The following is a 26,165-nucleotide window of genomic DNA, read 5'->3' as shown; positions in this document are numbered from 1 at the left end:
AAAGATGTTATAATGTTGTGTATTTTTGTGTGAGTTTCTGTTTCTTACTTTCTTTGGGTGAAGAATACCTCCACATTTTTTTGCTCAGATTGATTATCTGGAGGGACATTTTCAGCTGTTATTTAAATGCATAGGTTGACCTTGCTGTTAAAGCATGCTCCATATACAGAGGCTACAGCCAGCGTCATTACATCATAGCTGCTCCTGTTCTTTTCTGCTGCATGTCTACCCCCACGATCTACTCCCCACATTTCCTGACTCTCTTCAGGTGTTTCATTAAATAACAACCCCTCTCTCTCACACACACATAGACACACAGGTCTGCATGATTCCCTCTGTGTTGAATCATCTCTGAAAATGCTGACAGAAGTCAACTGTTCTTTTGCAATGTACTGATTTACAAAGAAAAAAAGGGGCCAATAGCACACCCATGTGGACATATTGCATTACTGCAATTTGCCATTTTTTTCTATCCTCATTTTCCTCTGCTTTCTTTTCTTTTCCCCTTTATCTTCACATGGTTCTTCCTTTCCCTGTATCATTCCCCCTAACTGTCACACAACCAACACTCACAAATATCAGCAACTACAAATTCCAGTTACAGCCTAGACTCAGAAAATCCCACAATGACCCTCTCTGAGACTCTGATCAGACAATTAATATTTGTGAACAGGTCTACACTGTTGGCTAAGAGTTTTTTCTTAATCGTTATGAAATCTTTCAGATTTTGTATCTTTGCGCCAAGAATTTTCTTTTTCAAAATGTTGATTCTTGCTGCTCTTTCTTAGTTTCTGAACAGTGACAAAAATATGTCCCACTGTCACCCAGAAAGGTTCAGTCCCCGTTTACACAACATATCATCTAAAAACGCGAAAACGCAGTGAAAAAATCTGCGTTTACACGAAAACGTCGAGTGACTGAAAACGCTGTAGTAAGTATGCAAGGCCTGCAGGTGGTGCTATAACTGTCTTGTCCAGAAGCAGCTTATCAAAGTAGAGTTGAGCCGATCATCGTATTGTTAAATACTAAGTTAAAAAGTGGAGCAACAGATGCACATTTTGTATGAAGACAGTCAGCAGATACAGCAGATTGAGCAGCACAAGCACGGAAAAGTAGTCTGTAACGATCTGTGACGTAGCAACTGTACTGTTGTCCTGTTGTATGCGCTTGCGCGAAGCGGAGTGTGACGTCAGCGTTTCCACTAAAAACGCCGGCTTACTGTTAACACGGCAACGGTGTCGGCAGTGTTTCAGAAAAATCCCACTCTGGAGGCCATTTTCAAAAGTTTGCGTTTTGGGTGGGCTGAAACGCCATTTCCTGAAACGCAACAAAATTTTTGCATTTCACCTTAAAACTGTTGTTGTGAAAACGGCCTCTCAATTGGTCTGGATCTGTATCACAATGGGCCAATCCTTCGGACCACGCCCCCTGTTGTCCAACAGTTAGGACAGGTGTGTTACACAGTATGGCCCCCTTTTCCAGGGGACAGTGGACCAGGATGAGGGGTATTGCATGTGACAAACCTCAATAAATCAGCTGACACACAGGTCACGTCATCATCACTTGAGTTTTCAAAGCAAGACTGCAGGAAATTTATGGTTAAATTCACACTGGGCTCATTAGAAGAACTGTCTCATTATTTCCCACTGCAAGTTTGATCCATTTTCAGCCCTCTGCCACTCCACCTCTTGGCACTCAGTTAAAGCCTGCACCCTATCAAGTCTTCATAGAAATGACACCAAAACTAAAACCAACACTCTCTGATACTTTTTAAGAAGTGTTAAACTGTGAGTCACTCAAAGTTTCAATGTTGAAACTGAAATTCGCAGCTGCCCTGTTTCTTCTTGTCAACATTGTGCCCTGAATGTAAAGTGGTTGTTTAGCTGAGTATCATGAAGAGAAAGTTTTTGTCTTGTGACAAATCGACATGAGGGTAGGGACAGCAGTCTTGCAGAAAGCAGTGCTGTAGGTTTTTGACCTTCATAGTTTTAAATATTACCTCCATTTCACTCAGGACGTTTCAGAGCGAGTCATAGCTCAGGGACACTAGCCCTATGACTGATGTTGGTGAGGTAAACTATTGTCCACTGTGTGTGAGAATTATACACTGTGAGTTTTTTCCATCAATCACACCTAAAGCCACAGATTTCCACTTTCTATTCCAGAGCACAAGCAACAATCAGGTATCCATTTCCTGTTTTTTAAAGTATTCAATTCCTTTTTTCCAACATGCGAAACTGAACTGAGAATTAGTTTAAACTATTAGCTCACATTCATATACTCTAAAGTCTTTCAAAGTGCCCCAGGGAGATGTATCCAACCTTTTTTTCTTGTCAAGTGAGCGACATCACTCCGGATTACATAAGTTTGATGTGCATATTTGTTTAAATGATGTTAATCTATTAGACACAACAAGCCAAATATTTCACAGTAAATGTATGATTTATCTACTACTCTACAATTTCATTTAGCAGAAGCTTTTATCCAAAGCGACAAACAACACAAGCAAGAATTTAGATAGGAAGGAAGATCTTAGTGTGAAAAAGTGCTTCAACTTTAAAGAGAAGAATCTGGCTAGAGATTTAGAGCCATGATAGGCTGGGAGCACCACGCGTCTTTGACAAGCAGAGTGTAGCAGGCGAGAGGGAGTTAAGACCCAGATGAGGGACCCCAGGTAGGCAGGAGCCGTTCTCATCACTTTTTTGTTAGCCAGAGTAAGAGCTGCCACTGAAAGCCAGTGAAGCCAGACCTGCTTCTGCATTCATGAACACTACCCTTAAATCAGGGATGTCCAACTCGTGCCATGGAGGGCCAAGAGGCTGCAGGTTTTCTTTCCAACCAAGAACTCCACCAGCTGATTCCACTGATTAGCCCCTGCTCTCTGCTTGAAGGTGAGGTAATCAGTGGAATCAGCTGGTGGAGTTCTTGGTTGGAAAGAAAACCTGCAGCCTCTTGGCCCTCCATGGCACGAGTTGGACATCCCTGCCTTAAATGGTCATCAATAATGACACCCAGATTTCTAGCAGAGTTTGTGGGCTCAAGTTGATTGATGTGTATCAGATGACATGCATGTTTGTCACACTGTACAAGAGAAACTGATCTGAAAATGTATCTAAAGCTTCTTATGTATTTACAGTGATGAAAATACCAGCCATGGAAAAAGTATTCAACTTGAGTTAAAGCATTATTAGCACATTATAAAGAATTATTTGTTAAAGGGTTAATCCCTGCATTCAAAACCAAACAGAAAGTCTGGGTAAGAATGATCAAATCTGTAAAGCTTGGAGCATAAAAAAGTACTTAGTCTACTGGAAAAACAAGCACATTAAAAAGTGTTACTCTATCACGACATTTTAACTCAAAAGAAAAGAGTGTTGTAGGATCATTTAAATGATCTTTGTGTGTTTATGTGTGTGTGATTTGATTGTAAACTTGTGTATTCGACAGAACATTGAACACATAGTGTAACAGGAAGCACGATATGTCCCTCTCAAACAAAGTGCAACGTGTTAGTCTTAAGCCCTGTTTCCACTAAGCAGTTCAGTTCTGTTCATCTCGGTACGTCACCCACTTTGTGGTATTTCCACTGACTAATCCAGGGACAGATCCCCAAACAACCGAAACAAACCGCCCCATTAGGGAGTCTAATGGGACTAGTGCCGGCCAGAACCACTCAAGGTGCCCACGAGTCTTGTTCCAAAAACAGCACTGGTCACAATAGAGCTCCTTCCAGAAATGTATATATGTTTCCTACCTTCATTTCAGTGTAAATTCAATTGAACAATTAATAACAATAGTGGAACAGTTAGAATTGAAATGTGAGCATTGACTTTCCATAATAATAGTATCTTACTATAACTACAGATCGTGCCCCTGAAACAGGGCTGTAGCTAATGCTGATCTTAAACTGCTCATCATTTTTAGCTTGTAGCAGTCTAGACACAAAACATACACATATTAAACTTTTTACAAAGAGAAATAACCCTCAAATGTTCGCGAGCCAAAGAAAACAAACGGGAAAAGAGAAAAAAGAATGAATGAGCGATGCCGCTAACCTCCATTTTCTCACATTGACACTGACTGTTAAACTTAATATTTACCCTTAGCACACTTTTGACATTTCAATCACAATACATTAGGGGTTCATTCATCAGTTTACACAAAACACCGCTTACAAACCTGTAAATATTAATATAGAACAGGTGTCATGCTGCTCATCTTCCGTTGAACCCAGCTCCCGCTACGTAACCCAAAGAGTCTCAGTGACGCTGCTGGTCCGTGCTGCCCCCAAGTGTCCATTTAATGAAACAACATGTCCTCGTGCGCATCTCTGCGGTTCTTATTATAAATAAACCAGACACCATGAAACGACAGATCACAATTGTGATTTTAAAAAAAGGACTCTAAAAGGGAATCAAAAAAAATATTAAAACATCAATAAAATACTTATTTTGAGGGTATCACACGAGCAATTTTGTTCAGTAGGTTTGTGTCTAACAAGAAGCCCTTCGTACCACTCACTTCCTTTGAAGTAGCCCTCAGTCTCAAAAAGGTTGGAGACCCCTGGTCCGGGGACCCTTCTGCTGAGGTGCCAGGATCAACCGATCCGGTCCCAGAAGGTGGAGCTACAACACTGTAGTCTGTTGATTGGTCGAAAGAATCATGACTTACCGTGCGACAGCAGCTGTCTCTCTCCTCGCGCGCAGCCTTTTCTAAAACAAAGCGTCTTTGCGCTTTGTAACAGAGAGCTGCTTGGATCACAACTCACAAAGACGAATTGCTGGATGTCTCCCACTGTTTCTCTTTTTACTGTGTCGCGGTTTTCTTCGTGTCGAATTTATTAGCGGAGCACACTGTGTCGCGCTGCTACAGCGTCACGCTATGACATAACTGACGCAGCTGTGTATGGTCTATCGCAGGCATGGCCAAACTACGGCCCGGGGGCCACATGTGGCCCGTTAAACGTTTAAATCCGGCCCGCCGAACTTGGAAAAAATTAAATGAATAAACCTTATTAATGTTTTATTTCCCCTGCAATTCTGATGTTTTCTATATAGAGAGTTCACATTTAATATCAAAATATCACACAAACAGTTTTGACACAATCTTTTATTATTTTTTGGTTTTTCATTTTTAAAACCAGGACAGAAAAACACGTTTTTCTGTTTTTCCGTTTTGGTTTTAAAACAGAAAAACAAAAAAACAAGTCAGTTTTTTCGATTTTGTTATGAAACAGAATAACGAAAGAACGAACCATACACGGATTAAAAATCCCATTGTAATTCCATTCTCTCATATTCTAATTTTAATTTCAAAACAAAATCAAAACAGCGAAAAATAGACCGTTATGTGTTTTCTGATTTTTGTTTCGAAAACGAAAAATTGAACAAGTCGTGATCCGTTTTCTCAATTTTGTATTCTAAAACGGATATGGAATTAATGAATGATACCCTGATAGTTACCAAAGCACTCCATCCATCTGCTCTTGGTCCGGCCCCTTTGACAAATGTTAGAACCCATTGTGGCCCACAAATCAAAAAGTTTGCCCACCCCTGGTCTATCAGCAGTCAGCATACGTCGCTGTCCACCATGAGAGGGAGCTGTGAAAATGCATACTTGATCCAACCCACACCAAACTGTACTGGTCCAAACCGAACTGTTTGGTGGAAACAAAGGTTAAATATGATAAACTCAATAAAACTACAAACACCTCAAATACATGCTTAAGTTTAGTCATTTCAAGCATGATCACTTTCTGGAAACATCCCAGTCAATAAAGAGAGAGATGAAAACAGGCAGTTTTAGCTTTTTATTGATAAATTATCATTTTAAAAAGACCCACAAGTCTCCTCTCCTTCATCCTCTCATTACAGTTTCCAGGTACTGAATTTGAACTATTTACAAAGGTTCTTTTTATATATTTCTCCTTAATCATCATCATCATCCTCAACATCATCATCATCATCATCATCACATTCAAGACAAGGTTAGAAGATTGCAGACTGGTCGAGAGACAGGATGCTGAGTTAGCCTATAGCAACCTAGCTAGCTAGCACGGAGTTCACCAGAGGTCAGAGAGCAGCGATAAAAGCGACAGGAAGAAGAGGAAGAGGAGGAGGAAGAGGAGGGTTTACATTCTAACTTACAGGCAGATGGAGCAAAGACAGGAGTGTCAAACACTTCAGCTACCTCTCTGCAACGGGAAGGAAAAAACACAACCCCAGTGGTAGGACACCAACATGCAGACGTTTTTTGTGAGTGCGTAGGAAACAAAAACATAGAGAGGAGAAAGAAGGGTTCAAACAAAAGGGTTATTGCTGTTATGTGTTTAAAAGCTGCATGGCACCAAAAAGTCAGCTCAGGAAATAAATAAAAAAAGAGCTCCTGTTGCTCCACTCAACTAACACTGAGGAGTAAAGCTGGCACAAGTGGGTAGTTAAAGAGGACTTTAAAAAAAAACAGTTGATCATTTCACAGGTTAAAATCATAAAGCAATACTATGTCAGTGCACACAGGCAAGGTTACATTACGGTACAGATATGAGCCTGGAGTCAAACTAGCAGCAAAAAAAACCTAATACAATTGCATATAATCGTAGTGCAATGGGTAAACTAATCTCAGGAAGTTGTCTCATTTTGGTCTGGTCAGAAAAAAAACGTCAAGTAGCTAAAAAATATTATTCAGTAATTAGTCCAGAAAGACCATTCCAACCAGTTTGCTTGAGTACTTTTAAAATCAGCTAATTTTGGCATTCACACAATGACAATCACAGTTTTATTGGAGTACTTGATTCTGTATTTCAAAGGATTTCAGCAAACCTGGGCAGGATTTGAGTCAATGTGGACTGATTGACACAGAGTAGTCTATCTTCAGTGAGTAAAACTCTAAAACAGACATAAACACAACAGGATGCATCTTCAACGCAACAGCTCTCCAAACATTCATCCCTCCATCACACTCTGCAGGCGTCCCACTCTGCTGAAAAATGGCCGGTTTGAAATCTAAACACGATGAAACAACTTAAAAGTGGGGTCTGTTCTCCCAGTCGTGCCCCCCTCTCCACTCTCTAGGAGAAGCTGTTCTCAGGGTAGCTGACTTTGATGGCCCCCCAGTAGCAGGCTCGTATCAGACAGATGAGGCCAAGCAGGTAGGCCAACGCCCAAGAGACGTAAGTGGCGTTGTAACGAATGGCGAAGTTCCGAGTGCCGACCTGTAAATGCAGAGGAGAGGGAGAACATGGGTGAAGAGTTGGTGCGTATCAGTCGATCTCCACAGTTCAGAATTGTGTTAGTCCAAATTGATTAAAAGCAGACCAACAAAGGAACAGACTCATGTATGAATAACACTAGTTGCACAATAAAGGGTCCCTCTACACTGAGCCACAGCCTGCTGTGCACAGGCTGATGTAATGTAGTGTTTGGCTGATGAGTTTCTCAGGCTGTAAGGGAGAACCTGTGAAGTAATTTCCAACCCTCCACGTGTATTTCTCCTCAGTAAAGAATGCACTGTCAAATGAAGATAATTCCGACACTTCCCACAGATGATACTCACGAAGAAGTTCTAGTTTTGAAAACATTCACTCATTGGAGTACAACAACACAAAAAGCTACTCAGTCACAGCAAAGTGAGTCAATGGAATTAGTAAAAACTTCCAAAATTGAGCTTATTCATGCCGGGTTTGCTTTCCGATTTGCCTTCCCAAGCTTTAAAATAAGCACTCCAATCCCCTGAAATCATTAAGAAGCGATTATAGCTTTAATATGAAGTCTGACATGACTCAGATATATTGTGAGAAACTGAACAACAGAGGTTGTTTTTGTTTACTGAGAAGTCCAGTGGGCTAACACGCTATGTATTGATTTATTGTTTGAGTTCACACTCATGACTGCCATTGTGTATTGACTCTACCAGCACAATCAAAAGCTGCCTATAGAAGAATTAGAATATTATTTTTATAATAAATAACTTTTTCTGCAAAAAAAAATGTGTGAAATGACAGATGTTGAGATTTCAGAGACCTTGTTGAGCATTTTTACATCAGATACACACCTGATCAAAATTTTAAGACCAGTTGAAAAGCCACAAGATTTTTAATTTTGCACTGTTGGATCCTAAAAAGGTTTCAAGTAAGGTTTTAAAATGCAAAAGGAAGAGTTGGGAGTCAGACAGAAAAAAGTTATTGAGTAAGCAAATTATTGCTCACAACAAACATGGCCAGGTATCTGGGAAATCTGTCAAAACGCAGCTTTACAGCACTTAAAACAATGTTTTCTGAAAACTTTGAGCCAAAATGCAGATTTTGGAAAACTCAGTTTTCATGGTTTCGTATATATGCTGGGAAACAGAGTTTTTAAGGGATGATCGATACCACTTTTTGAGTAGATCCATACCAGTACAAGTACTCCTTCTTGAATACTCACCGATACCGAGTACCGATACTACTAGCACTTTTGATACATAAAATTTCAATTAACAGTGACAGATCATTTTGATCAAAGATAACACAGTCACTCTGCCATTAAGTCCAAACAAAACACAAACAACTCCCTCTGAGTTAGGAACTTTTTTGATAAATATTAAAATAAACAATATTAAAAGTGCACAATAAAACTAACAACTGTCAGAGTTAAAGATTTTTTTAAAGTAAACTAAAGTGCAAATTAAAAACTCGTCCTGGTTCATTTATGTTGTCTGAAAAAGGCCTGGTGCACGTTTGCAGTGGTGTTAAACCCCAGCAATTAGTAGGGCTGGGCGATAATGGTAAAAATAAGAATCACGATTATTTTAAGTGATATTGAAATCATAATTAATATACACGATTATTCATTTATTCAAAAAACTTCAGTACTGATTTAAACACAACTTTAAAGAACCAGCAAGTGGCACATACAGTATTATTGATACACATAAGTCACACACACTCGCTGTGGCTGCACATGGAACACAGAAGAGGAACACAGGGACTTGCATACATCTACACTGTGTAGCATATTATACATTGTTTTTCTTCGATTATATTGTTTTTATGAGTGTCAGATGGCAAAATTAGCAGCATCTAGTGGCGAGGAAAACTTGCTTGACATAAGATTTTTTTTGCCTGGAGTATCGGCAGCCTTCTTGAATACCGATACCTTAGAAAAAGGCTGGTATCGGCCAGATACGATACCTGGTATCGGTATCGGGCCATCCCTAGAGTTTTTGCCTCTCAAACCTCACAGCTGAATGACACTGTCCATTCTGATTGGCTGGCATGGGTTTTACATCTGAAAAACACTGCCGTTTTTAGTTTTGGCATGCTTCGAGCCGCACTTATTGGTGGATTTTCCCAGTCTGTGTGGGAATGAGGGGGGAATATTTGTTTTTGAAATACCCTGCTATGTGTGTTCAAAGCCTGAAATAGTACAATGTTGCGATGTGAATTTGTTGTGTTCAAGGTTGTAAGGTTTAGATGTACAGTGTCGGACACAAATGATCAATTCACTGCTTCTGATGAAAGCAGTGCAAAAAGCTGAAACCACCAAAACAGATCAGTGTCTTATTCCCTTTGCAACTTACAATCCTGAAATTACTATATTTGTCCACTGGAACCTATCCCAGCTTTCACTTGATGCAAGGTGGGGTGCACTCACAGGTCACCAGCCTATCACAAAGCTTAAATGTAGAGACAGAGAACTTTTCACACACACTGGGTAATTTGTGTGTGAATTTAGAGCGACAGATCAACTTGATGAGCATGTTTTTGGATTAAGGAGGAAGCTGTAACTAGAGAGAACACACACTTACAAGGAAAGTAAAAGCAGAGCAAGGCACCTGTTCATCAAAGCAGGAACCTTCGTGCTGTGTGGTAACAGCTCTAACCACTGCACCACCATGCAGATCAAATTTTGCTTCTGTTTTTGAAACATGTTGCCCTCATTTTGTTAATCTACACATATACATCTTCCTTTATGACTTTCTTAAAATACAAAGAGAAACAGACAGGACTTACTGTTAATCCCACTCCAATGAAAATACAGATCATTCCTATTGTTACGTAAGCACAACAGCGCCTCCTGGGGAGTGCACTGCCAACAGAGGATCTGTGGAGAGAGGAGCAGAGAAACAAAAAGCACAGAGGGTCAGTTTGCAAGGAGAAACTGATGAAAAATTTCATTACAGTAACATTCAAGCACAGAGAAGACATTTCATGTAGTTTCTATTCTTCTTTTCTCCTGAGTGGCACATCATGAGGCATCAGTGTGTGCATGTGTAACTCGTCAGGTATAGAGTAACTGTAACTACAGTTTTCTCCATCAGGAGTTTGACATTTCTAATGGACTCAAAGTTGTGGAAAAATTTCCCATCATGAGGTGTCTGATGCTTTTTCAATCTCACACTTTTCTGCGCAGCTCTCACTCTCCAGCACTCTCTACAATCCCATGAGTCGAGGAGAAATCTCCTCCTCCTTCTACGTAACACACAAGACGAACACAGGGAGAGTCACATGAGCAGTTCCCAACACTTTCAGACTCCAATGAACACAAGAACAAGCTGACCGCCCTAAAGCACCAGACTGGAATCTGTTTTTTTTCCCACTATTATTTCACTTTCCTCCCCCCTCGGTGCTCACATGCCCCTCATGTGACGGGACTCAAGCATTCTTCAGGAATCGCTGGTATTCAGGTGACCTAAGGGGGCCTGATCACCTGATTTCTTTTACCTTCTGCTACTACTTCTTAAACCTCCTCCTACTTTCACTTTTTCTCTTTCTCCACACATTGTTTTTAAGGACAGTGGATATCACTTGCAAAACATGATTCCTCAAGCATCCTAAGGTTTCAGAGACAAACTTTGTACAACATTTACAATACAACTAGATGGGTCTGATTTGGGACCCTTGTAAAATGCTGCAAAAAAGTTGGTAGGGAGTTGAATTCTTTATTATTATTGTTTTTTTAACTTTTGAGAGGTATGGAGATAAAAATGAACAAACAAAAATTACCAAGGTATAAAGTTTGGACCCAGATCTTGATTACATCTTTTTACTATCTGCTTCAAAAACATATATCTCCTGATCTACAGGCAATGCTTGATGAAAAAATGTAAGCACAGGGCTTGATTTGGCCAAGTCGTTGGCTCGTGCATTTCATGTACAGAGGCCAAAGCCTTTAAGCATGCCCATGTTTGAGTCCAACTCTAGGCCCCACTTTCTGCATATCACCCCTGACTTTCTCCCTGCTTCTGGCTCAATCCACTGTCCTATTTTGATCCACTGAAGAAAAGGCATAAAAACCACCAAATATAACTATAAAAGATGAATAAAAATTTGAGTGCACCATGAATTCTCTGGCACATTATCCATCATGTTTATGAGATGAGACAAAGCTCGTATATTTACTTTATTTGCCCTTTAAAGGCTTGCACAAGCACAGTTTTAGCAGAGAGAAAAATATTTGCTGAAGATGCAGTTTTTTATGTTGATACTCTGTTCTGTCTTGACGAATTTTTGTTTTTTATCCAGTTGGTTTTATTTTTATTTTTATTTTTATTTTTTTTGGGGGGGGGGTTCATCATAATGGCCCATTTAATAATATTACCAGAGGCTTCATGAGTCAGCTAGTGGCAGCTGTGATGCTAGGCTCACAGAAGTACTTTTTCTATGAGAGCCCAAGATATGCTTGGTCCCCCACGTAACACCAAGGTTATAATAGTTAACTAAAATGAAACTAAAAACAACAACTAAAAATTGAAATACATTGCAGTTAACTCAAACTAATAAAAACTAGAAAAGAAAACAAAAACGATAAGTAAACTAAAACTGCATCTTGTGTTCACAAAACTAACTGAAACTAACCAAAACCATAGAAAAAATGTCCTTAGTTATAGTTTTTGACAATATCAATAGCCTTTAGGATTTTAATGAATTCGAAATTCGACACAATTTTACCAACCAATTTAACAACTGTTTTAGGCAGTTGTTAGTGCTGTACGGCACCATCATAGTGACGTACTGGGACGTGCTTCTTTACAGCACTGACTGGCTGTGCGCTGTGCTGCGATGAAACGTAGTGGAGCAATGAATCAGAGCATCTGTAATAGTTTCATTGTTACAGAGTCCAAGTTTCTAATTAATAAAGCTCATATTATATTGTTTTATATAATTTACGTTTATATTGTTTATATTTACTTTATGTTAACAATATTTTTATATAATTTATGTTTATATTTTTTATATTAAGTTTATATTATTTTTTTGTGTTTAAGGCAGCAGCCAACAGTTCAGTATCAGCATTGACTCAGCAGTGAGCACTATGTTGGACTGGAAAATAAACTGTATGACAAAATATTTACTCTGACTTTTTTGAATCCTGCACCTGGTGAATAAGGTAAAAAAACTAAAACTAAACTAAAACTAAGCCTTGTTGCAAAAATCAAAACTAAATAAAAACTAAACTGTAATGGGAAAAAAATGTCAAAACTCACTAAAACTAAACTATAATGACAAATCCAAAACTATCATAACCTTGCGTAAACATATGCTAAAGGCATTCAAATTTCTAAATTTGGATGCCAAATTCACTTTTATTGCAAATGAATATCAGCCCCAAATATTGGTTATCTGCTTCCCTGACAACGGATGATTGGTATGGGCCCTGAAAAAACCATATTGGTCTGTCTCTAGTAAAAGTACTTTCAGAGATTGCTCTCACTCAGTCAGAGAGTGCCAGTCTCTAACTTCATTCACCGTGCCAGATACAACTAACAACTGCTTTTAAATGTGAGTTGAAGGCATTTCAACATCATCTACCTGATGCAGATTTTGTCCGTTTCATCATTTCCACACTCCTCATTTTCCACACACTCCCACCACCTCTGACCCCGCAGCCACCCTCTTTTTTGTCGTTATTTGCATCGAGGCAGTCTTTAATTCCTGTCACCTGCTAGATTAGCCTCCATGAACCTCACCATCATCACCCTCCCTTCTCCCAGAACTACAAAGTCCAGACCCCTGAAGCTCAGCAGCTGATTACAATAAAATGATCCAAGTAGGTTAGGTACTACAACCGAAACAAGAGCCAAGAAGTATTTGTGTTTTACAAAGCTGCACGAGTCAAAGTTTTTGCCAATGGGGACGAATGTGGATATTTTTTTCCTTCTGACAAAAGTCTAGTTTTTTCAAACTTTTTGCTTCATTTACATTCAGAAGATTAATTTTCCTGTAAAAAGAAGGAAACTGTTTGAAAAGATGAAATGTTGGAACATCTCACTTCAATGTGACAGTTTCTTTGGGATTCAACAAAACATCTCATCACCTTCTGAACTAAATTGTTTCTTTTTGCGCTAGCTACTGACAAGATAGCAGTTTGTAAAAAACAACAACAACAACAAAAAACTTAAGTTACTACCAACTTCTTCCAGCTAACCCTTTCACTCTGTTGCTCAAGGAGACCTTGCGCTGTGGAAACTTGTGGAAAGTGATTTACTGAAGCTAAGGACTAAGCAAACATGAGTTTACTGTCTGGCATTTGGACTAGCAATCAGAGCGCACCCGTTGCAAAACTTTTGGCAAACCTACTTTGATTGGGAACAGTAAATCACACAGATTATGTTTCTGCACGTTTCTTGGCCACCAGCTAAGTAATTCTACTGCTGAAATTCCAAAACTGGATAAAACCTTTCATTATTTAGACCCCCAAAATATGTGAAACAGGACACGAGTGTACTAACAGATAAAAACTGACACATTTCTTAAGGAATTTAAATACACTGAAACGAACTATTTGCTTTTCAAATAAATCTTAACCTACTTTGAGGAAGAGCTGCCCCCATTTGTTGTTTGAAGGGATGAACCATCACCTTAGAAATTTGTTATCCAGTCCAGACAAAGAAAGAAAAATTTAACTCCAGGTCTGTAAGAGTCAAATAGTATACTATTCGCAAATAGTTCAACTATTACAGACAAAAAGTCAAGAGCTTTAAATGTAAATCTGAAAATTTCATCATTTCCTGCACATAACAAAACCAAAAGTTTAAGAGAATCAAGAGACATTTTAGAAAAAAATGAAACTGTCAGATGCTAGTACTGGATTATACTTTAAAAATTGGCACTGCATAAAAAAACAGACATGACTCTGTGGTGGAAATCACTGTGTAGACTCAAAATCATTTCCAAAAACTACCACCTGTGATCAGGATTCATCCACAAATGCAGGTTAAAAGCTGTACTATGCAAAGAGGGAACCACACACACAAACATGGCTCAGAAATGCCAGCAACTTCTCCTGGCCTGGGCACAACCAAAATGTGACATTCTTTTAGGAGATCATGGACACACTGCATCCTCTGCTCTGAAGAAGAGAAAAGCTACTCAGATTGTTATGAGAGTACACCTCAAAATCCAGCATCCACAATATTAGGATGCTGTATAAATGCCTCTAGCATGGGTAGCTTACGTATCTTGGGAAGCACCAATAACACTGAACAAGATATACAGGTTTTGGTGCAACATATGCTGCCATTGAAAAACAGCATTTTCTGGGAAGACTACGCACAATACAGCAAGAAGATGCAAATTTACATTTTCCACTGATCCATGGTCAAGTTCTTTATGAAACAGTTTTAAATACAGATACAGGCTTGAAATGGCGTACAACCATCAGTTTATGTTTTTTTAAAGTTTTTTTGGGGGCTTTAATTTGATAGGAGTTGTCAGTGGGTAGTGCAGGAGTGGGGCAAGAGCGGGGAGTGAAATGCAGGAAAAACACCACAGGTAGGGCCCGAACCCAGGCCACCTGCTCAAGGAGCACAATCCAAACCACTAGGCCATTTGTGCTTCAGCCAAAAAGGGGGACCCCACCTGAAAGGGGTCCATGGTCTAAAAAAGTTTGGGAACCCCTGATCTAAATACTTGAATCCCAAAAGAATAGAAAGAATTCATGAACTGTGAATTCAAAGCTGCGATGGAGTGCAGGTAAGGAGTGTGTTTTACTTTGTGTACTGTTTGATGGGTGTTAAATGGACTCACATTTTTTTGCAGTGGGGACACTTGGCTAGTGTGTTAAACCGAAGCTCCATCCACTGCAAGGAAGCAGAAAAAGAAGTTACTCAATGAACACACATGCACACATTCACAACACGCTAAGATCCTTCTGCACTTCAGGGATAATCAGTATAAAACCATCAGAGGATGATTGTTCACGATCAACTATGAGGGTTCTCAACTTATAGTTCAACTGAAAAACATTGTGTTCATATTGAAGAAATGGTAAAATTATCAGTAAATATGATTCATAAGATGTATTGGTTAGGATTGTTCATACGTAATTTTTCATTCAGGATTCTGATGTACGAAAACACAGATCATACTTTCAGGTCATATTTACACAAGTGTATCATGAAACTTTAGACAGTCCCATCCCTTTGACTGAGACCATCCTCTACACTTGATGTGCACAAAGTCACATGAGCACTGGTGTAAATAGGACCCAGGATTGGACTGGAGCAGGTTAGACTGTTGTTAATTTGTCCACCAGTGTCACCAGCTTCAACCTGTTGCTGTGATGGCGGGGTGCCATCGCTGGGAACGCCAGACATTGGCTGGGAAGACCTGGCGTCCTCACTCCCCTATGGACGCCATAAGCAACAATGTGCACACGTTAAGAGGACAATACCACTGATTTAGATGCTGTCATGAGACATTACCTGTTGTTTTGCACCTTCTTCCTTCAAGGTTAATATGTTGCCTTTCAAAAATATCAACTACACATGCAGGGAGACAAGGGCATTCAAATGAATGGGAATATTCTGCAGAAAGCTGTGATCCTGCAATAATAAGTCTTTAAATGGGAGGGAATGTATTTGTGTAATGAATACCAGCTGATACAAATAACATATTTATTCAAAATCTACAGCTGAATGGAGGTTTTTATTTCCACTACAGTAAAATATCTAATAAGCTCTCATGTGTGCTCGGGACTAACATGAATAAAGTCAATCCTGATATACAGCACAACAAGCTTTAGGAACCAGAACAACTGCACAACTGTTCCATAACACAGTAGAAAATCCTTATTTGTATCAATACATATTAAAGATTACAGGTCTCAGGGTTATTAATATGCAAATACCAACAAACAAAATCTGCATGAGCAACTCGTGAAACAGTTTTTGTGGGTTTACGTACGAGGAAGGTGTTGCCACAGTGACCACACACCACCCTCATCCCCTCAGGCTGGATGGGCAGAGCCGGCTGTGCAGGTTGCTCCTCAGGGATCACCATCACCGGGCTTAGGTTGATGATGCGTCTGCTGTTGGAGGGGAAAAGATAATGCACTTAGCTTTTAAAAATATGAGAGATAGTATAAAAGTTAAAGACTGGGATCGACCGGCTGAGGCCTACCAGTTTGGCCGGGGACATCCTATCCTCCTGGATGTGTCTTTACAGATGAGCAGGCAGTTACAGGGACACCTCACGTATTTCTTCCCTGTTGGAGGGTTCTTGATGGGCTGAAAGGCAACACACCACAATGAGCACACTGAAAGCAAAAGCTTTTATAAAGGAGAGAAGCTGTTATACAGTAGAGAAGAAGAAACACAGCAGAGTCTTGAAAACCTCAGAGTGAAATCAAAGTGCAAAATCAATATCTCTGCTTTTAATCTATTACACATGGAAATCTTCATAAAGCAGGTCCAGTAGCCTAAAATGAGGCTGTAAGTAGCTTCAATGCACCAGACAAAGCACTGATTCATTGTAATCAATTAGCCCCAAAATGCGGCTAGTTTGAGGTACATTTGTGTAAAAAAAAAAAAAATCAGTTTAATGTTTTTCCAAAATTGACAAAATGTCAATAGACACTGTTTTTATAAAATAAGTGTGTTATTTTGTCATTCTTAACAGGAACACAATGTCGCCATACTCAGGTCAGGATCAATACTGATAAGGTAGAATAATATGAGAACATCTTAGATAACGTACAAGTCGATGATGTGTCATATGAGAAGAGTGCATGATACATAGATGTAGTCTCAGTGACGTCACACTTTGGTTTCTGATACCAACTTTTAAAGCCTATCATTGACACATGCCATTGTTCAAAGGTCGACCTAGCTTTGTTCTAGTTGGGATAAGGAAAAAGAGAGGCCTTTAGCCTTGACACAGACAGCTACAGGGTGCTCATCTGGCAGTCAAATCGGCCATACTCTTACAAAGGCAAAACTTAAAAGTTGATTAACTTTAAAGGTCTGCAGGATTTAAAAAAAAAAAAAAGTCAACTTTTACAGGAATAATCCTACACAATCCTCTCCTACTGGCCTTTATACATGTGTGTCAGTATATCTGTCTGCTTTGAACCCTCTCCTCAGCCCATATGTTGATGCTTTGGTTGTATCAGGATGTTTCTGGTGGGGAGTAAGCGTGGTTATATCAGCCAATCACAATGCCAGTGCACAAGTGACTTAGCCTGTTGATTAGCGAGTGGAAGAAGCCATCCCGAGTGGCTATGTTGGTGGACGTAGCAAGAAGAAAGAAAAACAAAACCAAAGTGAAACAAAACTCCAAATAAAACTTTATACTAAACCAGGGTGAAGCTTGGCTTGAATCTCACTCGCTTTCAGGCAGTTGGAGAGCAGCTCAAGATAAAGAGCAATGTGAGTTAGCTCTCTGCTAGCTCTATGTTAACCAGGTTTGCATAAATAATCCAATGATTAGCTTGTGCCAACATGCCAAGTCAGGTGCACGACTCTCAAGTCTCTTCCTCGTAGCAACGCGTTGCTACAGGTGGTTGCTGGGCTAATGACTGTGTTCTTGTAGTTACAGTCGCAGGCTGTGGGTGTGGACTGCTGCTGGCACTGAGCCAAGTAGGAGGAGCCCAGCTTGAATGTTGCTTTTAACAACATTTTAACAAGTTACAAGAAATCCTGCAGACTCTACCTTTAGAAATAAGAATTTACGAAAATATACCCTCCACATGGTAATATTTTAAGATAGGCTTCATATTTTGAGCCCAGGGGTTGCCACTGTAATTTGTCATGCTGTATTTGTAATTGGAGGGCACAACCTTTGGGGGAGGTGGAGTTATGACCAGGGGCATAAAAAAAAAAAAGAAAAAGAAAAAAACAATTCTGCTGCTGCTGCTAGCAATGGATGGCTAGTTTTGCTAACACACTGCAAAGCTGGCATTGCCTTTAAACCCAATTATTAAAACATAAAAAAATGAATCATTAAGAGCCATATACATGTATACAAAGTTATTTAAGCAGCCATGAAGCCTCACGTATGAACACTTTAACCCTTCATATAACAGAATTTCTAGCTAGCTGCCAGTAGCCTTTTACCCTATGTCCTCTCTGTAATCAAGGTACCCTTGGATATTCATTTTAGACCCTAAAATGCGTTACCCGGGTGAAGACAAAAGCTTCTTTCATTAAGACAAACTGTATTTTTGAATATATGCAAACAAATACACCTGAGAAAAAAAGGGCTTTGGAAAATTTCTGGGTGTATTTAAAGGAGTTGATCACAGATATGGTTTGCTGTTTGCATGGTGACCCTGCACCATTCAGGCCAAACAACATCCATTATTTGGTATCCATTAGACCAGATTATCAAACAGGTGTGTTGATGCTTTTAAGCTCCACCATTATGAGCCAACAGAAATGGGTTTTTCCAGCTGAGTGTTTGTAGAAATAGACATTTTGCTGTTGTCTCCACTGACAGCTCAATAAAAGCTTTTCAAACAGAGACAAAGGTGACACATTTACATCACACAGAGAAGTCATCACTGCACTGACTGATCAATGAGGCAGACAGGAAGATAAACATCTGGAAAGGCTCCAAGGGTGAAGACTATAGGGGGGGCAGTTGCTTTTTAAGAAAGTTGTTGTCCAATCCAAATGTCTGTTTTTTTTTAATCAGCTACAATATATGAGTTCTCATCAATCCATATAATACTAAACAGTTATTCTCAGCTGTGGTGACTGTTTGTTAATGTTTGTTTTTGTGCGATTAGATTATAGACACACTGAACATGATGAAAGCAGCTCAGATAAAATACTTTCAGTGTCGTTACTCAAGTTGACTGTCGTACACTTAGGACCCTGAGATGTCATCACCAACAGCGCCGGGCTCCACTTACTGTAGCTTCATTGCAGACTGTGCACTTGACCACGTGCTGATGCAGCTTCCCATCCAGGTTGATGAGCGACTGGCAGACACGGCAGTTGATGACGGGCACACCGCCGGCGTCCGGGCTGGCGATGGCTGTGTAAGGAGGAGGTAGTTCGGCTTTGAGCAGAGGAGGGTAAAGCACATGACACACAGCCAGCTGTTAATGGCATGCATGTATCAACACTTCATGAACACACCTGGACCTGGCAGAGAGCGGCTGGCACGACAGAGGTTTGTTGTTAATTCCTGATTATTAATTCAGACGGATGATTTCGTAGAATCATCTCTTTTTGATTTGGTTTGAAATAATCGTATCATTTTCCATCACCTTGTATATCTAACTTCAAATGAGTAAAAGTCTTTTTTTGATTTTTCCTGGTGTGTATGTTTGCTTTCAGTAAAAGAAAAAATGAAGTCTCATGTCACGGCTCACAAGAACTAACCAAGATACTGTTGCATCAAGCTGACAATTATTTTTTTGCTTATGCTTCTGAAACAAGGTTGATTCTTGTTAGCTCTTCAATCTCAATGTTTTCATGTCATCTGCATTTTTTCTCTCTTTTAAGACCTTGAGTAAATGCATTGACAGAAACAAACTTATCATTTGCATATCTGCCGTTTTCAATGAGCTCCTCAATTCCTGACAGGAAGCAAACATCCCACAGCTCTACAGTGGGGTTGCTGTCTAACATGAGTTACCAATAAATTACCAGGACTGGTTTTCAGTAATTATTCAATGACTCCCTTTACAACCTCACACAACTGGAGGCTCCGCTCCACGTACTGTATGCAAACCCATGACAGCCCTGGTACGGCTCTGATGGCTCAACATGTGACTCTTTTCTCTTTGTCAAAGGGGCCAGGAAGGCACAGCTCTGTATGTTAAAGAAATGAACAATGAGCTCTTTTAGATACCGAAATGAAGCTGCAGAAATCCCCTCACTGACAGATTGAGTCAACCCAGCCTCATGGTTTCAGAGACGGACCAATCCATTGTGAGATAAGATGACTCTGTGGGCGATAAGCATTACAGTCTGTTGCTAAATACAGGGAAATATTCCTGATGAACAACACGCAGCTGTTTGCTTTTTTTATGGAAACATTATTAAACTGCTTTTGAATGCACCACCCACACATAAATAAACATTTTTAGACCTGTTCAGTGGGTGCTTCAGTGTGACGGGAAGTTAAATAATAATATCTGCTCATGAGGCTAAGAAGCAGCTAACTGGTTTCACTGGTAAACAAAGAAGGGGTAGTGATTAGTATTTCAAGGCCGATAAATACGTGTTAACAGCAATTAAAAACACACAGCCTTTCCAGGACGAAAAATGTTATCTTTTTACACTTACAACCTTTGAGCTGTTTTGATCCCATGATCCTTTTGTGTAATTAGTCCAAATCTAATACGTAGTGATAAACTAAGTCCACAGATTCACACAAGTCACAGCTTTTACTGCTGCAGTTTCACCTAAACTTTACATACTGAGAGAAACCGGCACCAAACTTCGATTTCCGTTCAAGAGCCACAAAAATTACCGTGGTACTACAAAGAGCCATATCACACACTTCCTCTCACACATAAACAAAAGGAAATAAGATGAAAATCAAAAGACTTCCAAATTTTGAAGTGACACTTATTGTGTTTGTAAGCGTGTTTCAATTCGTACCAAGAGCCGTGTCAAAGACAAATTTTAGTTTTTACTGCAAAAGAGACAAAGTTTCATCCATCTATCTATCTAGATAGCTGTGAGCAAATGTGCGATGTAGAGAAAAGAAACTGAAACTTAAGAATCAATCTCATCACCCAAGTATTGATCAATACTGATCACAACATCACTATAACAATAATTTAGATTGATTGGTACACCACTACTCATAACAATAATGAATGGATCGAAGAGCCGCAGGTTGGCCACCCCTGCTGAATTGGTTCTGTTAAATCAAGAAGAAAATTCATTTGGTTTAGGCACAGATTTGAGGGATTTGAGGTGAAAGGGTTTGTCAAGCAACGGTAAATTTTGATCATCTCCTCATTAAGGCTTTAAGCTTCTCTGATTCTGAGAGCTGCTGCTTTTTTAACCAAATGGTTTAACCCTATAAAATACATAGCATGGTTTTGTTAATTCTGGTTGGCCATCACATTGCAACATGTCAAAGCAATAGTCTGTTATTTCAACTGAAATCAGACTCTGGAAGTTTTACTGTCACGTTAAAGTCTGGTTAATTCCATGTTAGTTTGTTTACAGTGGGAAAGCCAAGAAATGACATGAAAAGACCTCTCTTCTTAGCCCTAGGGTCCAGCTCACCACTTCTGGGTTCCAGTCGGCTAAACTGATAAATGGTAAATGGTAAATGGGGCTGTGTTTGTTTAGCGCTTTTTCCAATCTGTGCGCCTTAACATTACATGTCACATGCACCCATTCACATCACAGTTATACACTGATGGCAGAGGCTGCTTAGCAAAGCACTGTTAGTATTAACTAATCCCACTCACACAACACTGGCACAGTCACCAATGGGAATGTGGGGTTAGATGTCTTGCCCAAGGATATTTTGGCACTTCAAGCTGGGGGACCTGGGATCAAACCCTGACCTCCTGATGGAAAAACAACTAACCCGATCACTATACATTACTCATGTCATAGTCCACACAAGTATTCAAGGAACAGGTTATCAGGTAATGGAAATAAACTTTCATTGTTGCTAAGTTATATAACGGACTCTCTGGATACATCACAAGGATGTTTATAAGCAAGTAGTCGGTCTAATGGCCAATCACAAAGGAGGCATCTGATCAGATAAATGACCTGCTCATCTTACTCTGAAGGAGATAATGGGATAAGTCAAGAGGTAAACAAGCCTGGCTGTGAGATTCGATGATGCTTTACATGCTGACACCACAGGGACAGATGGGACGACTGTGTGCAGAATCATGGCTCCAAACACAAGCAACGCATGCCAAAGAGCGGACTCTCCCACCGTGTGTTAGACAAAACCATATATCTAGAATTCAAAACTAAGAGACACCTCTTTTCAATAATAACTCCTGAATAACAGCTCAGAGTGAGGAACTGAAATCAAAGCAGGCAGCACTTCTCCCTACGATCCTCTCTGGAGAGGGTTGTTTCCTTGCACTAACTCTGTCCTGACACAAGTCTGACACTGAATATAGCGGCTATATGTGCCCGCTGTCGCTGTCCTAGGAGCCAGAGGAAACATGAGAACAGCCCTCCACTACAGAAACCACAACATACAGCGTCCTGCTCAGCTGCCTCCGCTGAATGTGTGGGACATAAGGTTTGGAGGTGGTGGAGAGTGGCAATGAGGAGATGGGATACAAACCGGAAGTGCAGGGAGGTTTTCTGTCTCTGATTTGCCTTTTTGACATATAATCAAGTCGTTTTAGGACTGTACGATAAGGCTGGTGGTAAATCCTTATGGCCGAACAGAATTAAAGAGTTCATTTCTTATATGAGACTCACTTTTACTTAAAAGAGACTGGGAGGTGAAATTTCGAGAAAATGTTACTTCAAAATGCTCAATTCTGTGTTCAACATGTAATATTTTCATCTGTGGATTAATATATGTCGTACTCAAATGGCATTAACACCATGGTCTTTAGAGGTAGAGTCTGCAGTGAATTTAAATGCTTGTAAATGTATGGTGAGCCAACCAATCACAGTCACTTATTCTCTGTTGCAGCCAAACCAGTCATTGGATGATGCTGTTTGTGGTTTATTCTATAAAGGTTATTAAATGAATTCTATGTTGCTAAATGTGTTCCTGTTTATCAGAGCCAGATTTTCTACAGCAAAACTAATAGCACTACTATGGCATAAGCTAAATTGTACAATATGGAGTAAATGTTCCACTTTTGGTTTAAAAATGTTGATAAAAGCATATTCCTACAGCTCATCTCTCAGTCTGTAAACCCCTGCCAGTGAGGGAAGTTAAACCCCAAACCTGTCAGGATTAAAACTTCGTCAGAGGCTCTGGTTGCTCATTCGTTTAGCACAAAATCATCTGGCAGACGAAGACAACACCAGGCACAGCTCACACCTCAAACCAGTGAGATGCAGCCAAGGTCACTGGTCTCTGCCCTTCACTACGACCACCTCTTCTTAACCCCCACCAGACACAAGAGGTAACACCTATACGGGAGTCACACTGTTTTCAGATTACAACGAGATTTAGGTAATCAATACAACAGATTTTGAACCACTCTCACAAATAACGTCTTACACATTATTAGTCACAGCATCATCCCTGTCATTGTTTTCCAACAGAACAAATCAGTGTTTGACTTTCATTAATCCAGTTTTTAAATAAGCCAACAGAGCGCTGCACCCCGAAAACCCAACAAAATTAAGAATTAGCTGTAATCCAGACTGCAGAGGGAGGGCAGAGAAACTAGGCCATGAGATGTAGCGAGGTTCATTTAGGATTTCAGAGCCATATCCTAACAAGTCGTTGATTTACAAGTTATTACAGTCCAGTGGTAAAGTCTTTAAGATTAATCCTGTGGGGAAATATGAATTCTGCAAGATTATATGGCTTGAGAACAACAAAATGTTCATTTTTTCCTTGCTTGTTTTCTTGATATTAGCCTCTTGTCCTGATCTGCCCTCAAAAGAGTATTATACAGTCAATGAATCCATTCATTAAGACGCACAGCAACCGGTGATGTGATGAGGCAGTGCAATGTTGTTTTTCTGATGACTGAGGATTTTTTTAAGAAATGAAATAACAGTTAACCACGGTTTGAATTCAACTAACATTTAAAGAAATGAATCAAACATGCAGCTGAAACTACTCATGACAGGTAACATCATCCTTTGACATCTGGATGTTTTTACATCATGAGTAAGAGGGAAATCTCCACAAGAAAGGCAACACTAATAGGTGATGATCCTGAGGACCTCCAGCTTCGACTTTCAGCTCTTTTGCAAAATGAATTAAGTATTTGGTCTGACAGTATTCAGCATCGAGACAAAGGTCTGACAGTGGCTCCCACACTGAGCAGACAGAAGATTTATGAGCAGTAATAGCCTGGGTCAGTCGGCCCTGCAAGCATTATAGTGCTATAACCTACATTCAGCTGTTTACTGAGCAAAACGTGGAAGCTGTGTCAGCTTTGTGGCTGTTCATACACAGTAACTGGTATTTAAGTGATGAAAAGCATGAGAGATGCAGATTCAAGGTGCAAGATCAAGGATCAATGTCAGTTAATGATGCAAAAGAGATAAGAACCCCTCTTTAAATCTGTGAATTATGCCCTGCCATTGGTCCTGGCCTTGTGCACAGACAGGGCACATCATGATTTTTTTTTTTTTTCGTTTTGCAGCTGGAACAAAAGGTTGCCTCCATCTGCAGTGGGTCATCCTCCCTTCGTCAATCAACAAAATAAAAGCCACATCATCCAGTGGACCCTCACAGTGCAACATCAAAGCACGTCTTATTTTAGGGAAAAGCCACAACACAGCAGGCCCTGCCGAGTCGTGATGTAAGCATTTCTGCAGTAAAACAGATTTTGCTGTTATTGTAGGCCCCTCTTCTCTAACCCACTGCTCCAGTTCTCACAGAGCAAGCTCCACCTTTTTCTTCGCCGCCGATTCACTGCCCTTGCCTTTGCTTTGCTTTGCTGTGCCTTGCTGCAGTTTTATTTACGCACAAACCCGATACGCCCTGAAATGATTCAGCATGCAGGCGGCGGGGCAGCTCTGCATGCTGAATGTGTGTTTACCTCGGGGGCTGGGATCTTGCAGGTACGGGGGAGCAGTGGGGGTCACATTCTCGGAGTTGGGGCCCGACAGCAGCGGAGATCGCTCGTCCATGCCGTCGGAGGCCATGTCGTTCGCGGTGAGAAAGAAGGAGCAGAGACGGTGGGAGGCTCCGGGCTGCCGGGGTCTTCTCTCAGCTCAAAGGAGCAGCAGCAGCAGCAGCCGGCTGGTTGTTTGGTGCCGAGTTGCTCCGGTCCAGCAGCCCCGGTGACGGCAGCCTGGAGGGGGAGGAGCAACACGGTGGTCCCCGCCCCTCGATGACATGACCCGAGGCATGGGCACAGCTCTGAAACTATGAACACAGAGTACTACATGTAAATCCTTAATATGATCCATGTTAGGAACGTTATTTAATAAAACCATTAATTCATATAGCCTAATGATACAATTAAGGTTTTCATATATGTATTCATTTATGAAGATTAATCATTTTAAAGTTACCCTGCTGGGATGCCACCACAGATCATTTCACTTTGTAGAGATGGGCGGACTCAGTATTAAATCACTACAGCGCCGAGTTCCGTTTTTCACCACTAGATGTCACTGTAGGAGCACTGACTGAGGCCTTTTCCGTGCTTGGTCACTACAAATAACACCACAAATAATAAATTTGCCTCTGGCAGCTTTGTTGGCCCATCACACCAATAATCATAATGATCCCCACAGAACTATCAAACTGTGATGTTCAGGTTACTAAAATGCAAACCAGTGGCTCCCAGATTTTCACATTTGATCACATTTGGTCAGAGGATGGGACTATGAATGAGCCGCACTTCTGGAGACAAATATCTGTTGAATAAACTAGAAGGCCTTTTTTATTCTGATTAGTCTTTGATTGGGGGGCAAAAAGGTCCTTAAATTAAATATCATACTTTTTGAATCCCCCTAAAGAGAAATGAAACATTTTACTCTATTTAGTGGATTTGCTAAGACTGAAATATGCATGCACAAACAGGATCCTGCTGAGCACTTGAGGATTCAGGTGTTTTACTCTAGGGCACATTGGCAGTGTCCATTAAAAAGCTGGTCCAGGAACAGGACTCTGCCTGGCTAGTCTCTTGAAGCAGAGCTACTGCTTCCCCTTCCACCTCAGAGGTCCAGGATTTTGAACTGTAGATGAGCTTACAACAAAACAGCTGATTTAAAGAACCATAAAGAGAATACAAGAGGATGACACGAATGTATTTGGACTCAAAAATCTTGAGAGAGGGTGTTTTGCACTTATTGTTAAGCTAAAG

General features: G+C 40.3%; 1 protein-coding gene across 3 annotated transcripts; it reads right to left on the bottom strand.

Moving 5' to 3' along the window:
• Positions 1–5,800: 5,800 nt before the first annotated feature.
• pip4p2 (phosphatidylinositol-4,5-bisphosphate 4-phosphatase 2) lies at positions 5,801–25,188 on the bottom strand. Of its 3 annotated transcripts, XM_074687267.1 has the most exons (8): positions 24,891–25,188; positions 19,113–19,261; positions 16,379–16,485; positions 16,163–16,286; positions 15,529–15,603; positions 15,005–15,057; positions 9,989–10,079; positions 5,801–7,210 (listed from the first exon to the last, which is right to left on the bottom strand). In XM_074687267.1, the coding sequence occupies exons 1-8, from the start codon at positions 24,994–24,996 to the stop codon at positions 7,067–7,069; spliced, it is 849 nt and encodes a 282-aa protein (XP_074543368.1). In that variant the 5' UTR covers positions 24,997–25,188; the 3' UTR covers positions 5,801–7,066. The 3 variants fall into 3 exon arrangements, with proteins under 3 accessions (XP_074543368.1, XP_074543367.1, XP_074543366.1); XM_074687266.1 differs by lacking the exon at positions 15,529–15,603 and having other exon boundaries at positions 19,113–19,237; positions 24,891–25,178; XM_074687265.1 differs by lacking the exon at positions 15,529–15,603 and having other exon boundaries at positions 24,891–25,172.
• Between the last annotated feature and the right edge of the window lie 977 nt (positions 25,189–26,165).

The sequence above is a fragment of the Halichoeres trimaculatus genome, unplaced genomic scaffold (genome assembly GCF_033239565.1).
Source record: "Halichoeres trimaculatus isolate MK-OKI-2021-1 unplaced genomic scaffold, fHalTri1.1 fHalTri1_scaffold_14, whole genome shotgun sequence".
Classification (NCBI taxonomy): Eukaryota; Metazoa; Chordata; class Actinopteri; order Labriformes; family Labridae; genus Halichoeres; species Halichoeres trimaculatus.
Note: the sequence above shows the minus strand (reverse complement) of the source record. Positions and strands in the feature narration are given on the sequence as shown.

What these genes read in the sequence shown, in the direction of transcription:
- pip4p2 (XM_074687267.1), bottom strand. Translation starts at nt 24,996, where the DNA reads ATGGCCTCCGACGGCATGGACGAGCGATCTCCGCTGCTGTCGGGCCCC. An exon ending in CAGTCTGCAATGAAGCTACA is followed by an intron (nt 16,486 to 19,112) that starts GTAAGTGGAGCC and finishes GTTGCCTTTCAG; the next exon opens with CCCATCAAGAACCCTCCAAC. An exon ending in CCCCGCCATCACAGCAACAG is followed by an intron (nt 15,058 to 15,528) that starts GTTGAAGCTGGT and finishes GCTTCCTTGCAG; the next exon opens with TGGATGGAGCTTCGGTTTAA.